The sequence below is a fragment of the Hippocampus guttulatus genome, chromosome 1 (assembly GCF_054856545.1).
Source record: "Hippocampus guttulatus isolate MCC_2025c chromosome 1, RoL_Hgut_1.0, whole genome shotgun sequence".
NCBI classification, from domain to species: Eukaryota; Metazoa; Chordata; class Actinopteri; order Syngnathiformes; family Syngnathidae; genus Hippocampus; species Hippocampus guttulatus.
The window spans coordinates 2,260,389-2,276,610 of record NC_141261.1 but is presented as its reverse complement, the minus strand read 5'-3'; the positions used below and the strand labels follow the sequence as shown (position 1 = coordinate 2,276,610).

At 41.3% G+C, this 16,222-nt stretch overlaps 1 protein-coding gene across 1 annotated transcript in view; it reads right to left on the bottom strand.

The window, feature by feature from the left end:
* prkcz (protein kinase C, zeta) overlaps window positions 1-14,926 on the bottom strand; it is a 53,706-nt gene extending 38,780 nt beyond the window's left edge. The window contains exons 1-4 of the mRNA XM_086135048.1: window positions 14,649-14,926; window positions 13,201-13,322; window positions 12,293-12,382; window positions 11,966-12,016 (exon numbers count right to left, since the gene is read on the bottom strand). Of these exons, the coding sequence (XP_085991174.1) occupies window positions 11,966-12,016; window positions 12,293-12,382; window positions 13,201-13,322; window positions 14,649-14,725 (340 nt within the window). The 5' untranslated portion in view covers window positions 14,726-14,926. The remainder of the gene's footprint in view (window positions 1-11,965; window positions 12,017-12,292; window positions 12,383-13,200; window positions 13,323-14,648) is intronic.
* Window positions 14,927-16,222: the final 1,296 nt, after the last annotated feature.

Sequence of the window (16,222 nt, the reverse complement as noted above, 5' to 3'; positions counted from 1 at the left end):
ATTATCACTGTAACCTTTAACCTTTTTTGTTTGTCATCACTAACAGGAACTGACTCTAACAGCCAAGCTAGAGGAACCACCATCGGCCTTTCACTCAGAATCCACACTATGACTATAGGCAGCATCAGATATTACCGTATGATTTTTTTTTTTTTTTTTTTTTTAAAGACTTCTCTAGTGAGGAAAACAGAAACTGGGCGTCAACGCACTCCCTGGACATAGTTCCAGCAAAGAATTTCATTGAAAACACACATTTTGCCAGGATCCGGAGAGATGGCGCATCCATATCTAAGGCCTTAAAGGCCCAGAATGAAATTATTTGACTAGAAAATGTAAAACACCAAATCATGCTGTATACTTAAAAACAGTGACTGCAGACACAAAAATAGAGAAATATACAGTAGATTATTAACAAAGACAATTAGGACATGTATAATGAAAAATAAAAATGCTGAACAAGAGCAGCGGAGTTAATATGCTAAAAAAATGGAAGTCGCGTTTTCTTGGGGATAATTACCCATGTGATGATGTTGGTTTGATCGCAAAAGCCATTGCGATGACAGTGATGGGAGTAAGAGAGCTGTTCACTGGATGATCTTCAAATTGTAAACACAGTAAGCTCATAAACTGCTCCCTGAGAGGCTGCCACTTCATGGGCAACCCGTTCAGAGTTGTCAGAGAGAAAAAGGAAGGCCTGTGAGAAAAATGAACTGCAATCCATAAAGCTGAACACAGCAGAGAATTGCATAATAGAGACTGTCTTTACATGAAATGACCTTGTTCTAAAAAGCTCTATACTTGCCAAAGACAGTTCTTAAGTGCTGCTTATTGTTTCTTTATCAGGCCACAGATATGACCCAAATTCACACTGGAGAACACACCAGCCATTTTACTTAAAGTGTTAGTTCCAACCCAGTTAGTTAAAATAGGAAAAGAGGCAATGGCACTTGAACACTGCTCAACATTAGGGCAAATCAGAATGCACAGACTCAAACGCTCCAGCTGGCCGACAACAACTAACTTCCACTGAATGAATGAATTAAAATCAATAAATAAATCAAATGAAAGAAATAGCCCCGTGGCCAGACAAATTTTCACAATCAAAATATGTGATTGCACAACAAAGCATTAAACATAAATATTGTAAACATACATACACTTACAGATCTTGCATCTTACTGGGCATTGCCATCGTAAAACGACCACAAGAGGCTGGCTAATATTATCGATACCATAATTTTTTTTTTTTAAATTATGTCTCCCTGTCCTCTTTCAGTCAGCCATTTTGGAAATGTTTTCATTGTTGGATGCCTGTCAGAAGCAGAGAGCTCTGACGGAAATTCTGGGGAAAATCCATGGATGTGTTGAGAAAACGTGTAAGAGAAAAGGCTTTGCAAAGGTTTGTGCCAGGTGGGTTCCAAGACAACTGTATTTTGAAGCTTGTTGGGAAAGGTGATGAACCTTTACTCCAGTGTATAGTGACTGGGATGAGACATCCAATTACAACTCTCTGCTTCTGACAGGCATCCAACAATGACATCACTTCCAAAATAGCTGACAGGAAGAGGACAGGCCTTTAAAAAATGTTGTTGTTTTTAATTAACTGTAAAACAGGTACCGGTACTTAAACTATGAACGTGAATATTTATCCAAGAAAAACAGTTATTAGTAGCTTCAATTAAACCAAGTTCATTCCTTTTTGACTGCCTCCCTAATTTTATTGTGCTGCACAAGACAATAGTTTAAACAGAAAGAAAAGTCAACCAATCGGCCAAAGTGAGTGCAGATATAATAAGTCTTAACGTGTCGACTGCCTCATTGTCAGTCATGCACTGTTCACTAATACACAGCAAACAGCAGGCCGAAGCTTGTTGCCAAGCAACAGTACACTGCTTCACACTGCAAAAATTGCCTCAAAACAACAACAAAAAAAACCCTACCGAATTAAGTCCTATTCAATATTTACTTTTATATCAGAGAATTGTTACCATTTGACCTTTCGGTAATCAACTTTCAAGCACAATTGCAGACATCAGGATCAAATCACTGGTTCTTCAATGTCTTCAATTTTCTTAATGTGTGTTGTATGTGATTTGTATAGTATAAAGAGCAAGTACGTTTATTATCAGGTCCTTTTCCCCCTAATTCACCTGTGAAAACAAAACTAAGATAAAGCAAGAACGGTGCCACGACACAACATGAAATGTCAAAGATTCCTTGCATTTCTTATTTGCTCAAGCTCAAGTCGCTTGCTTATCACTAAAGCATACACGGTTCAAAAACAGTTCTTCACGAATATCAATTCACTTGCTCTTGATTCCGACAACGAATGGGAATCCCTCTCAAAAACGGATGGAATCCTCAGCACACCACAAACAGGATGTCCTTCTACTGCGGAATACAAAGCCAGTTAAAAACGACGCTGCTGCTTTGAGCAATTGGGCTCTCCACTCTGTAAACAAATCATCCGCATGACAACTGAATCATCCAAGCTATTACAGGCGTAGTAGGCAGTCAATTGAGTGGCATAGTCGCAGATGGTGCATCAACATAGCTTGAGTGCTGGGAGCGCGGATGTTTGCAAAGGATGGATGCCAGTTATCAAAAGCATGTAAACCGGTTGAACTTAAACATATACTGACGACAAAGCCACCGGTGCAAAAATAATAATAATAATAACAATAATAATAAACAAGGCAAATAAAATGTAAATCTTCCACATCCCATGGAAACTGATGAGGAGTTGTTTCCCACTTTCTCGTCACTGAATAGATCAGATTACGTCCTGGTTGTGTTTTTGTGCTATAGGACAGCTACAGGCCAGCTTTAAAAAAAACACACACACACACACAAGAGTGTCGTCATAGTGTGCCTCTGTCATTTCCAATTGGTTTATTCTGGTGAATACACAAAGCACAGAGTGTTAGGGGGAGAACAATGGCGCTCTGCTGTGCCACAGTCAAAGTTTCAAAAACAAAACCACTATTGACAGATTCAGCTCTGTGGCGAAAGCTTTACAGGTGGCCAACTAGTCTGAAGCTGAAGTCAGACAGTTGCCATCACCGTATACCAACCATGACAGAAAATGACACAAATTCGAGTTATGTTGTGGACAATTCACAAAGAAGGAAAATGTAACCAGAATGGGGTTGTGGGGTTCCGTAATGCAGAACGCATGTTCAGTTCATTCAAATAACGAATAAATATTAGCAAAAGGTTCACTTTGTCGAAGCAGTGGACAAAACTCTGAGGCATTCCTGCCTCAGTGTCACAACTCTAAAGATGGACGAATACTTCTTTTAAGACCACACAAAGGTGCCAGTATGAAGCTTATACGGTCTTTGTCATTTCATGGTAGGATTTTGCTGTCAACAGCCACATGGAAGCCACAAATGATAAAAGAAGAACACATTTAATCAAGCGATGCTCCAAGTATGCAATTAACACTTTGAATGCAACTTGTTATACTATTTTTACATGTTCATCGTGTGAGCATACGTGAGTAGAAAAGAGGTTCTCAAAGTGTATTATAAGGAACAAGCTAAGCCAATGCTGCCCATATGTAGCCCAATAATTCAGCTTTGTTGATTTTTTAAAGGGGTTAGCACGTCGGCTTCACAGTGCAGAGGTACCGAGTTCGATTCCAGCTCCGGCCTCCCTGTGTGGAGTTTGCATGTCCTCCCCGGGCCTGCGTGGGTTTTCTCCGGGTGCTCCGGTTTCCTCCCACATTCCAAAAACATGCATGGCAGGCTGATTGGACGCTCTAAATTGTCCCTAGGTGTGAGTGTGAGCGCGCATGGTTGTTCGTCTCTGTGTGCCCTGCGATTGGCTGGCAACTGGTTCAGGGTGTCCCCCGCCTACTGCCCGGAGACGGCTGGGATAGGCTCCAGCACCCCCCGCGACCCTAGTGAGGATCAAGCGGTTCGGAAAATGGATGGATGGATGGATGATTTTTTTTTAAATTGGAATATATGCTTGTTTGACAAGTGGTATTTGTTTTATTATTTACTATTTCTGATCATTGTGTTTGTTGGGTACACTGGTGCAGTTAGTGATGTTCTAATGAAGTTAATAGCTTACTGCTTACTTGCTTATGTTATTTAGCTATATTGTGGCTGCTGAGTTTTTGTTTGTTTGTTTGTTTGTTTTACAAAGGTAATCCATCCATCCATTCTCTGAACCATTTATCCTCACTAGAGAGTCACAGGCGTGCTGGAACCTATGCCTTAGGTTGAATCAAAACATTTTCTTTCCCCATTTACTTTGGAAATCAACAATCAAGATTTTTGCCTATTTCCCGACACCATACCAGTAACTGAATCATAATTAAGGTTTCTGCATTTTATTCACTGTCAATTTGAAATTGTGTCCCGATTTGTTTAATAAAGTGATGAAAATCAGAATTTAAAAAAAATCAGATTCATCCATTAACCAAATAATTGTCAGATTAGTAAAACAATTATTTGCTCCCCTTGTGTGAATAGTATTGGTTCAAAACATATTTAATTATTTAGGTTGATACAAAACAAAATGATGAGTAAGTAGAAATTATTATTGTTATATACAGCGTGATTCAAAACTTTATAGTTGTGTAAAAAATATAGGGGGTGGGGGCGAGGAAAACACCATGTAACCAGATAGTATTCTCTTTCAAATGTTGCTTGGTAATATTCCGAGCAACTGAGTTATCACCATCATCGTCTTAATCATCATCATCAGTAGCAGTGAGGCAAATACGTGGGTGTGCTGCACTGCAGCAGGGAGGACTGACACCTCACAAAAGCACTCGTGCTATTTCTGGAGTTGGAGAGTCTTGTAAGTCTAGAGGTGTGTTGAATGTTTCGGGTGTGGAGCGTCGGTGCTTGTTCGTCAGGTCTCATTATTGGTGACCACAAATGACAGCTGACATACGTTTGAGTACAAGACCGGAGCACGTCGGATATACTGTATTCGTGGACGAGGCCCAATGTCTGGGAGCTCGGAACTGTTCCTCTATTTGCATTTAGATCGCAGACAAAATGTGACGCTTCTTTGGGACACAATGTATTCTTTAACCACCACGTGTATTTTTGTGCAGATGGAGCCTGATATTTATTTATTTTTATCCATCCATATTCCGAACCGCTTGATCCTCACTAGGGTCGCGGGGGGTGCTGGAGCCGATCCCAGCCGTCTTCGGGCAGTAGGCGGGGGAGACCCTCAACCGGTCGCCAGCCAATCGCAGGGCACACAGAGACAAACAACCATGCGCGCTCACACTCACACCTAGGGACAATTTAGTGCCGTCTTCCTCAACTGGCGGACCGCGATCCACGACCGGACCGCCGACCTCCTCTGTCCGGACCCTCGGCAAATTGTATAAAATAATAAATTATAAAGTGATTTTTACGTTATACATTTTCTATTTTTGGACTATAATCTGCGCATTACCGCGATCGCTTGTTAAAATTATCCATTTTATTATTTGCATGCACGAACAGATGTATTGCAGAGGACGCAGCAGCGCGACTGTGTGTGTATAATGTTTGACGAGAGACCCTGGCTGAGCAGGGCATGTCGGCGATAACGATGCGCTGATTGGCTCCTCTGAACTTAAGGTGTGCCCATAAATAAGCGTCAGCATATACGATGCGCTGATTGGCTCCTCTGAACTTAAGGTGTGCCCATACATAAGCGTCACGCATTCAAAATGGATGATTGTGTCAGGAAAGAGACGCATGCGCGACGCCACAGTGTGCTCACAGCTTCAGCACAGGAGAGCCGCACACAGACAATTAGACAAGACGAATCGCGGGAGGTTTCGATTGTGTGCAGTTTTGCTCCCGTCTTTGCAGCTGTTTAACAGCAGAACACCGCAACATGGTAAATGAACATCCCAATGGCGTCCTCAAATAATATTTGCATGCCTCAGACATTGCATTCACCTTTAGTGGAAGAACAGCACTGCACATTCCTGTGCTCCCTTGTGTCAGTATTTAAAATGGTTCTTAACTCCTCTTCTGATATATTTTTCAGTGATTTCAGAGGGGATGTGAAAAGGGGAATTGTACAAATGAAAATCATATTTTTGTTTTCATGTTTAGTATTTATTTTGGTAAAATGAGTATTTTGTTTTGCTTTTGTTAAATTAAGGGAAAAAAGACAACTACCGTTTAACAAAGTTAAAGTAAAAATGTCTTATTTCCCTAAAAGGGCTATTTCTATTATTAAGCAGGCACAACTTGACAAAATAAAAGAGTTCCTGTGCCTCAACACAATACCTCTCATTATTTGCTGTGTACTGGCAAAGTGAATAATTGTTATTTTCATGCACACCATTATTGGTTGGTTGTGAGGAGTGTTGATTTGTATAAGCTTGGCTTGACCATACTAAATTGGCATATAGCCCTGCTCCCCATGACCGCCGTGCATGGGATCGGACCTTGGTCTTATTTAAAAAAAAAAGTGGACCTACAGCCTTTCTAGTTGAGGACCACTGATTTAGTGTGTTCAATCAGGCTGCCATGCATGTTTTTGGAACGTGGGAGGAAACCGGAGTGCCCAGAGAAAACCCACGCAGGCCCGGTGAGAACATGCAAACTCCACACAGGGAGGCCGGAGCTGGAATTGAACCCGGTACCTCTGCACTGTGAAGTCGACGTGCTAACCACTGGACTACCGGGCCGCCTATTTATTTTTATTTTTTAATAAAATGATGACCCTCAAACAAGAAGCATGTTTTATAGTATATGGATTGGCCATCCACAATCTCTTCTTATGATATCACATTGATTCTCAGCGATTTGTTTCACGTCATCTCTGTCAAATTGGAAACGGGACCAACACCACCTTTTTACTCGTTAGGCTCGTGACTCACTCACATACTGCAGATGGTTTACAAGAGTCATCCTGCACACTGCTGCTAACACACCTGGTGCACCTTTATTCTTTTTTTTTCTCTACATGCTTCATCTTCAGTCTGAGGCAACACACACAGTCAGGAGTTCCACTTTTGAATCTCCATTGTAGTATTTCTGGATGGATTTGTTCTCCTCATGACTCCATAGGTTTCCTCCCATATCCCCAAAACTAACTTCCGATGCAAGATTTGAAAATGGTCCACATATACTGTTGGTGTGATTTTGAGTGTGAATGGCTGTTTGTCTACATGTGCTCGTGGATTGACTGGTGACCAGTCCAGAGTGTAAGGGTCCTCTCGCCTGTAAACTGTTACCCTCGACCCCAAAAAGGACATGCAGTGCTAGAATACGGATGGGCTCGACATCTTCTCCTAATGAACATTTAGCTCAGAGTTCAGGTATATTTGGTGACCAAAGATTGATCGTGTCTGAATTGTTGACTGTTGATATAAAAAATAAATATGATATGCAAATTCAATATTTCTCAGCCGGTCACAAAAAAAAAAAAATGAAAGCGGTGGACAGCACAAAATGCAAGCACGTCAGATCGGTGCACAGAGTCTCGATTCCGTTCCGGCAAATGTTTACAGCGCATTCAAATCTTCTTGTCCTGAACTGAGAGAACAAGAATGGTATTGAAGAAGACGCAGGTTACACAGCAGAGTGAAAAGTAGTCAGAGTAAAAAAAAAAATTGTAAGTGCATAACTTGTACAATTTGAGACCAAGTCAGAAAAGGTTTCAGCTTCAAAAGCTGAATAGCTGTTATGGGGCTTCATTGAGTCATATCATATTCCCACTGTAATCTCCACCCCTGCCTGTCAGCCTTTCAGGTGGGCCGAGAATGTGCCTGATGAAAATAAGTCATCACTTCTGCTCTGTGATGCATGAAGGATCGTCCTCCTGACTCGTGTCTCTCCTCCACCCCCGACCCCTTTTCAATCACACGTACAGCGTTTGCATTTCTCTCAGACTCACCTTTTACGCCTTTTCAAACAAACAACCAAATGCTACAATGAAATACACTATAGTGTGGTTAAACTCTCCTCTTGCTCTAATACTGTGCCATGTCGTGACATCCTCAAACAACATTTAGATAGCACCTTTGATAGCAACAGACTTTTTATTGGCATCCTGGTAAAGTATCAAATCAATAAAAACATGAGTTATTATGAGGGACGGGCGAGTACCGATACCAGGTGTTGGGTCGATACCGACCTTATTTTAAGGCATTGGGTCCTCGTGTCGGCGGACGATACCGGTCACCGATACGTCAGGAAAAAAAGTCTAACAGAGTAAATGCTCCCTGGCAGTAGTTGCCGTAATAGTGCAGCAATTTAACATAACGGCATATCATCTGCATTAGAAAAAAAGTCTGTTGACATTTTTTTCGTCATTGTGTGAAAGCAAAAGTATCAGAGGTATCGGTACTTGGTATCGGTGAGTACTCAAGGATCGAACACTCGTACTGGGAACAGTCTGAACAAAAACTGGTTTTGAACATCCCTAGTTACTGTTTATACAGTAAAAAATAAATAAAATCAGGTCTATTATGCCCCTACCTAGGAAACCAAACCATTCGAGCCTAGAAGCTATGAAGGTGTTATCAGGCTTTTTCTCCCAAAGGGGGTTGGTTCCAATTCCAATCCAGTGATTAATTCTTTTAGCACATTACATAACACTGCTGCTACAGATGGCAGGTTGTGCAGGTTCTTATTGTAGTGCTGCATTCAACAAATAATATGATGCATAGCTGCTTTTGTATATTTAAATGTGGGTCATTTCATTCAACGCATCTGAAACACGCAGCTGTGGAGCTATTCCAGGAAGCACTTTCTACTGTACAATCTGTTATAACAAGGTCAGTGTCCACTAAGAAAAGCTGCAATACGCAAAACTAAATACAGACACAGGACAGACCTACAAAAATCAGACAGTGATGATGAATAACCTGAAACACCACAGCCTAAGTATGGACATGTTGGGCTCAACATGTCTCTAGTAATAAGATAATATTAAAGATCATCTTCAAACCAAAATGCAAATCGGCACCAAAACATTTGCTAGTGGAATGCATCTGCATTTCTGTGGCCACTTACAGGGTTGTTATTAAACCCTTGACATTGTGAACTCAATTTGCAGGCTAAGCTTACTTGTTACTAGCTTGTCACCGGTGCCCTTCAAAGTTGAGAGTTGCAATAAATAAGCCAGAACCAACGGGAGGAAAAAATATTACATGGCACAGATTCATTTAAAAAAATCAAATAAAAGTAAAATATTTTAAAAAAGGAGGCCTTGGATGAAATGATTACCCAGTACTCTCTGGGTTCTTCATTTGTGTGATACAAAAGACAAGTGACAAAGTCACGTGCATAAATGTGGCAAAAAAGGAAAGGTTTCTCATATATGTTCAAGCAAGACTTGAGATTTCTTGAAGTATCATACCAAATGTGCTGTGAGAAAAACTCATCAGAGAAATGCAAGCGCTCAGAAGAGAGATGGAAAATCCCCTCTTTTCGTCTGCCTTTTTGTGTTTTTGGTTGCTAGCTTTCATCACCGTTTTCGATGATATTGTTGACCTTTTTTTATGCCATACATTGTTGCAAAACAACAAACATTTACTTGCCCTCCAAGTGCTGCAACCACAACATAAAACAGGCTCCCATGTCTTTAAGATAATAAATTCAAATGTGGTTGGATGCTATGTGCTCTTACCCTCCACCACATGCAGAAACAACCTGCATCAGAGTCATATCTCGGGTACGAGACCCCAAAAAATGTTCACAATGCCACGCTCAGGTGCAATCTCTGAGCGTTAACGATAAAATAAGCAGCCCTTTGAAGAAGGAACACAGTGACGAAAGTCAAACAAAAACAGGCATCGGCCATGCTAGCAGAACCAGCGGGTTGCTCACACATGATTCCCGCCTGCGATGCGTGACTCGGCCAACGGTTGAATCGAACGCGCATGCTAACGATGGATGCAGAGATGTCACCCGTGCATGCACGCAGACAAGCAAGGAGCTCGGTGATGATGCGCTCATTCAAACGCACTGTCTCTTAATAGATGGAGTGATGCAATTATTTCCATATTGAAAGATGAGGGATGGATTGATGGAATACGCAAATAGATTGCTCACCGGTTTGTCTTCTTTCTTTCCCTCCACCTCCCTCTTTCAGCACATTATCCAGGCTAAGCGTCTGTGTATGTGTGCGCGCGTGTGTATGAGAGGTGAACCGGCGACGATAGCCTGCTACATCCGCATCCCCTGCTGTGGCTCTCCCTGGCAAGCCCTCCCTCTTTCTCTCAGCTTTTTTTTTTTTTTTTTAATGATTTTCTCCTTGCCTCCCTCTTATTCGCTTGCTCTCACCTCACAGCTGACAGTTCACAAAGCACCTTATTTCTCTGTATCTGTTGGCCTTGATCAAACGTTTCTGTTTTATCCGGAAGGCCCAAAATAGAATAGAAGAAAAAAAAAACAATGCCTGCCTTGCGCATTAAAAGCCGGCGTGTGTATAAGGTATGCTGGTTCCCCCCCTATCACTCTCCCAGTTTTTCTCCGTGTCTCTCGTAAGCTTGTCTTGTGCGATGCTGCAGCGCTGTAAGCTCCTCCCCCGAGAGACATCGGTGCCACACAGCTGATAGAGAAAGAGAGAGAGAGAGAGAGAGCATGGGAGGTGGGGGGCATAGAACATGGGGAGGAGGGAGGGTGGATGGGAGTGGCTAGTGGTCGTGGTGGCAGGGTGATGTCTATGCCAGAGAGTCTAGCGCAAGGCAGGGAAGCCTCAGGTCACTCACATTAGGGGGGGGCTTCTGATTGCAATTAAACAATGGCATCATGATGTAGAAGTATCGTAGGAGGGGCATTTACTTAGTACTAAAGCATCAACTCTATTCAAATATGAAATCCCTTCTTCAAACTAAAGGAAAACAGATGAAATGCTGAATTGTGGTGTTTGAGATCTCATATTTGGCATAATCTTACAGTATTCTGATCAACTCAAAATCAAAATAGTTTTGAGTTGAGCGCCGAATTGTGCTCCTTATTTTTTAATAAGTATCACATGCTTTTGGGGGGGGGGGGGTATGATAAACATTGAATAATCCGCTGTGCTTCCTGTCGTAAACTCTTCAGCAGCCTGTTCACTGCAAAACAGTTGGGCCTGAAATGCCCTGCACATTTTTTTTTGCCCAAGGAGTGTGTATGTTAAAGATATCCTAAGTCCACAACAGAGTTCACGCTCTCCAGTCGCCACATTACCAATGGTGGTTTAAAATGAAGAACTGTCCATACGCATCAGTATGCGCAACTGAATAATTCTGCAATTCTCCATAGGATCGGTTATCGTAGAATCACAACAACACTTGTCCAAAGTTATGCGTCTCTCCATCCATCTATGTCTGCCTTTGAATAATATTCCTCCGATGCACATGCTTTTGAAAAGCAACGTGCCTTTTTTCTTTTGTTACATGTAGCCGACTGTGCAAGGTACAATGACATTTGCCCTCTGAAGTCAACCCATCCACGGAGAGTCGAATCCAGAGCTTGAGTCAATGCCTTGGTCAAGAAACTGACTGGAATTTCCGCACGTTTTTTTGTTTGGACCTGGCGAGGTGTGGGGGACAGAGGACCCAGAGAAAACTCACACAGGCAATGGGGAGGACATACAAACGCTCCACATAAAGGCCGCAAAGTTAGGCGTTAGACAAACAATCACAATCCGAATGCTATGATTGCTGCGGTCACCAATAAGGAGCTTTTAATATTTCCCCTGCTTAGGGGCACTTTGTAAAGCTATTGAAAGAGAAACTACATTTAAAGTTTTTACAAATTCAAGCGAGTACACCCAATTATTTTCAAAAAAAAATTTAAATCTTTGATTTACAATATGTTGTACCATCATTCAACCCAGGAAAAAAAAAACTGTTCAAATAAATAATAAAAAGCTTCAAATTCATCTGGCATTCATGCGCTGGAGTAGATCACAGCCATCCGAACCGTGTGTTTGTTTGGACCACGTTTCCATGACCAAGCTCTGTTGTGAAAAAAATAACAGTTCAACTCACTGTCCTCTCCAGGGCATGGCATTCCAGGTCGCTCCGGAATACTTGGGAAGACTGTGTGTAGAAAAGCAGAGTGAGTGAGAAAGTATTTGACCGCCCTCTTCCTCAACCCAACAGCTGTGCTTCATGATGGAAGTTGAAACAAGAACGATCTGGATGGCTCACACTAATGTATAAGCAAATGAAAGAATGGCAAAAAAAAAATAAAAATGACAGGAAAAAAAAGCACTAGGTATATTACTGATTTCCAAGAGCAAGGTTTGACATGAATAATGTGTTGACCAGTTAATTTAAGAAGGTCTGAATCAACTAAATTTGGAGTGAACTCACCATGCAACAGCAGTCCGGATCTTTTGCTTCGATTGTAAATACGAAATGCTTCCTCAAGCTCCAGCGGAGATGAGATGGTACAAGGGTCTCCTGCGAACGGTCACAAGAAAAGTGAATCTGAATTACGTCTAATCTTGCTGAGCTTCAATGTCCGTTTTCAGTTGTTTTTGGATTGGATTTTGGTTGATTTGGAATTGTCACTCTACCTTAACTATTGGGAATTGTGTTTTTTCTCTCATGTACTACGTAATTGCCATAGCTCGCATATGTTGTATTGTGGGGGGGGGGGGGGGGGGGGGAATCATGGCAAAATATGTTCACCAAAAAGAGGTTTGGTGAATTCTACAACTACTGCAGTTGAAAAAGTTTGATTTATTTACGAGAGTGCGATTCGAGAGAGAACGTTTGGTAATTTGATAAAGTGTAAACAGGTAGCAAACATCTACCACTTCAGCCACGTTTTCATCTTTAGATAGTCTACTCTTGTATCATTATACCGTAGTTGGCTTGGTTTTTTCTTTTTTGGCACAGTGCTTTGCTCTGCATCCTGATGTCATGAAACATTACACATTACATAATATCTAATATCTCACATTTATGTTTTCAGATTTTTGTATTTTACTCGGTTTTTCACAACGTATTTTAATTGAGAGGAACGAATGAAAATTGGCACTGAACAATACGAGTATACAACCCATCTCGTCACAGGGTACTGAAACAGTTGCAAAAATAGATGTATCCAAAGAAAATACTTGAGATAATATATGTTCCTGTTCCTGCACTCCAGTATGTAATATGGTGAACATCTTTTTTCAACAGTCAAGTGACACAAATTTAAAGAGCAATGAACATGTTCAAGGTCAAATAGAGCTAAACTTGGACGCTATCTGACTGTGAGGCAGACCCACCTTCATCATCAATCCACTTGAGTGTGATGGGCTGCTGTCTGGTCAGGCTGCACATCGCTCTCACCTCCTCACAAACCTCCACGAAAGTTAAAGTGGCAGCCAGGTCTGTGATCAACATGTCTCTGGACGCATGCATACACGCAAACACAAACACGTACACACACACTTATGGTTGGGTCACTTGTTTGATTTTGAAGTAACCTTCTCACACTCTCTGATCAATTCCTGCCAGTGTAAGTTGAGTGAGACTCATATTTCAAACCAGTTGAAGGTAGCGGCTAGTCTTGCTTTTGCATTTTGGAACTATAAGTATCTGCAATTTTAAGTAAGAGAAGCGTTGCAAGAATGTAACCCTTGCACTGGTGTTGAGGGTAGTGTGTATGCTCCAGGGTGTGCAGCGCTCAGAGGGATTTGTTCTGCACAATGACGTTAACAGGCAATTTTGATCTTTAACCCCTATAAAACGTTTCGTTGTTTTTTTTTTCCGCTTCCAGCTCAGCTACTCTGCTGTGGCGACTTGGCAACAAGCTGTGATTTTGAGAGAAAAGTTTAAACTGTTTTTTTTCTTTTTTGCGGGAGGTGGCGGGGCACACTGTCAAGGCAATTGGTAGTGTAGTGGGCTCACATATATCACTTCCAGCTCAAGCCTGTGCTGGATGACTCCGAACAAGACAAGTGATAGAAACAATGCACAGATTGATGGACACTCCACATAACTGGGTGGGGTAAAAGCCACCTTCTCAAGACTTTATAGAAATGATAACGATCAATTGCCAGAATTGCCATAAATATACAGTATTGCTCAATAATCTGAGCAGAAGATGCATAATTGATGTGTCCTGTTTATCGTATTGTAACGATTCGCATATTTGCATTTCCTATATTTAATGGTTCCTGAGACATTAATTGGCACAATCGTACTTCTTATGTGTCAACCTCTCCTCTTAGATGCACATGGAATCCCCTTCACAAGAGAGGGTGTGCCTGTCAATCTTAAATGATCCACACGCATTCCTGTCATTCATGCCTTGCAACACTTTCTCCATTTTTTTCACAAAAGAAGTGATCGAAAGACGTCATTGGCTGTCAATAACTACCTACTAAACCAAGTATGATCAAGAAATATCTTGAGAATTTAAGTATTGTACAGCACAGTACAGTCGTTCCTGAGTTTAAAGGTGACAACGACACCCCCAATCACAAGTGAACAAGTTGACAATACTGTAAATTGAAGCCAAACAAGGAGAAAACAATTAAAGGGGGACAAATTGCTGCTTAACCAGTCGCAATACACTTGTAAAAACCTCAGAACAGAATCTCTTCATATAGCCTGCCCCGAGTCCCTGCTCAACAGGTGTTTCCCCATTGTTGCTATACCGCTACGTCATGGGTGGCTTTCGCTTTGCTCTGCCACATGACATTGCCATTACTTTTTGCTCGTCACTTACCCGCAGTAGTGAGCTTTAACTTTCACCGACTCCGACTCCAGGTCCATTACGGATCCGTTTGAGGCTAGCATATGCATTGTGTAGTTTTGTCAATCTTCTAATAAGGCCAATTCAAACCGCTTTCAGTCCTGAATCACCGCCCGGTCAATTTCGATGATAAATATCCGCTCCGTAGGTGACACACTGGAAAATAAACTTCGCGTGTACGACTTGGAAGTTTCTTGGGTACAGATAACATTCCGAGTATCGGGGGAGCTGAAGTCAAGTTTTACTGTCAAACTTTTAAGTTCCGTCTGTGCCTTTCAAAATAAAATATCTACCAAGTGATAACAATGAACACCTGCGCGGAATTATTCTATGAACCTTTAATGTGTAGTAAACCTTACAGGTTTGGTCATTAAATGGCCATCTTGAAACAACTTGACAGTTTCTTCCGATTCGTTATGGTTACGGCAGACAAACTCACCAGCCCTATTTTTAATGTAACTAACAAAGCCCGTAACGGGTTTTCAACAGTGATTAATCCAATCAAAATAAAGACTTGGACCCTTTGTTGAATGCATTTCTCTGTAGTGGCTATACAGATCAATCTCCAGTAATAAGAAACCCTTTATTAGTCTCGCAATGGAGAAATTCCCGATTCACAGCAGCAAAGTAATGAAAGGAAGAAGTAGAACAACAAAATATAGGAGCTGCTGGATGAATGAGCTAAAAAATTGTCACCTTCCCTGAGATGCTCTTGAAAACAATGACATTGATTCTCAACTTGACCCCGGGGAGCACACACACGTTCACATTTGCACGCATGCGTATATATTTTTTGTCCTTTGCCATACTAGAAGTATAATTGCACATCAATTACAACATGTGGCACCTGTGTTTCCATTTATTGATTTATCTTTCCAAGCAAACTGATTCAACTAAAATCATTGCTGTTATAAAGTGATCAACAATGGTAATAAAGTTTATTTTTCGTTGTAAATTTAACTATATTTCTTTTTTTCTTTAACGTTAATATAGATACAATGCCGAAGTCTAGCTATATAAATCTTATCGACAAAATATACTATTCACATTTACGAAAAAGTTGGGTGGGAGGCAAAATAGTTTCTTCCTCAGGGCAGCGCGAGAAACTAATTGAGAAGCACTGACATTGACTGAGGTGTGCTGACAGGTCAGCTTGGTGAAAACAGGAAAATGCGCGTCATGACTGCAGTCGAGAACCACACAAACCCGGAAAAGTAGAGTTGACTTGAGAAAAGTCGGGGATCTTGCTGCCTAAAAACTTGTAAGAAATGGCAATCATTCGCCAACCTTTGATTTAACTTCGCTTGTCAAGTACACTGAAGAGACAACCGGTACTTGTTATAATAGTCATTTCACTCAGTTCACTAAGGAGACGGCAAAACTGGACAAGTAAACGCGACTAATTGCACAATACATTTGACTAAGTTTGCTAGGTGAACGTATCTCTTAATTATATAGACTTTGCTTGAATTAAACCATTTATCGCACAACTTGTAAACAACAGAGTCCCGGTGGGAATCGACACGAGTTAAATAAACAGCAAATAT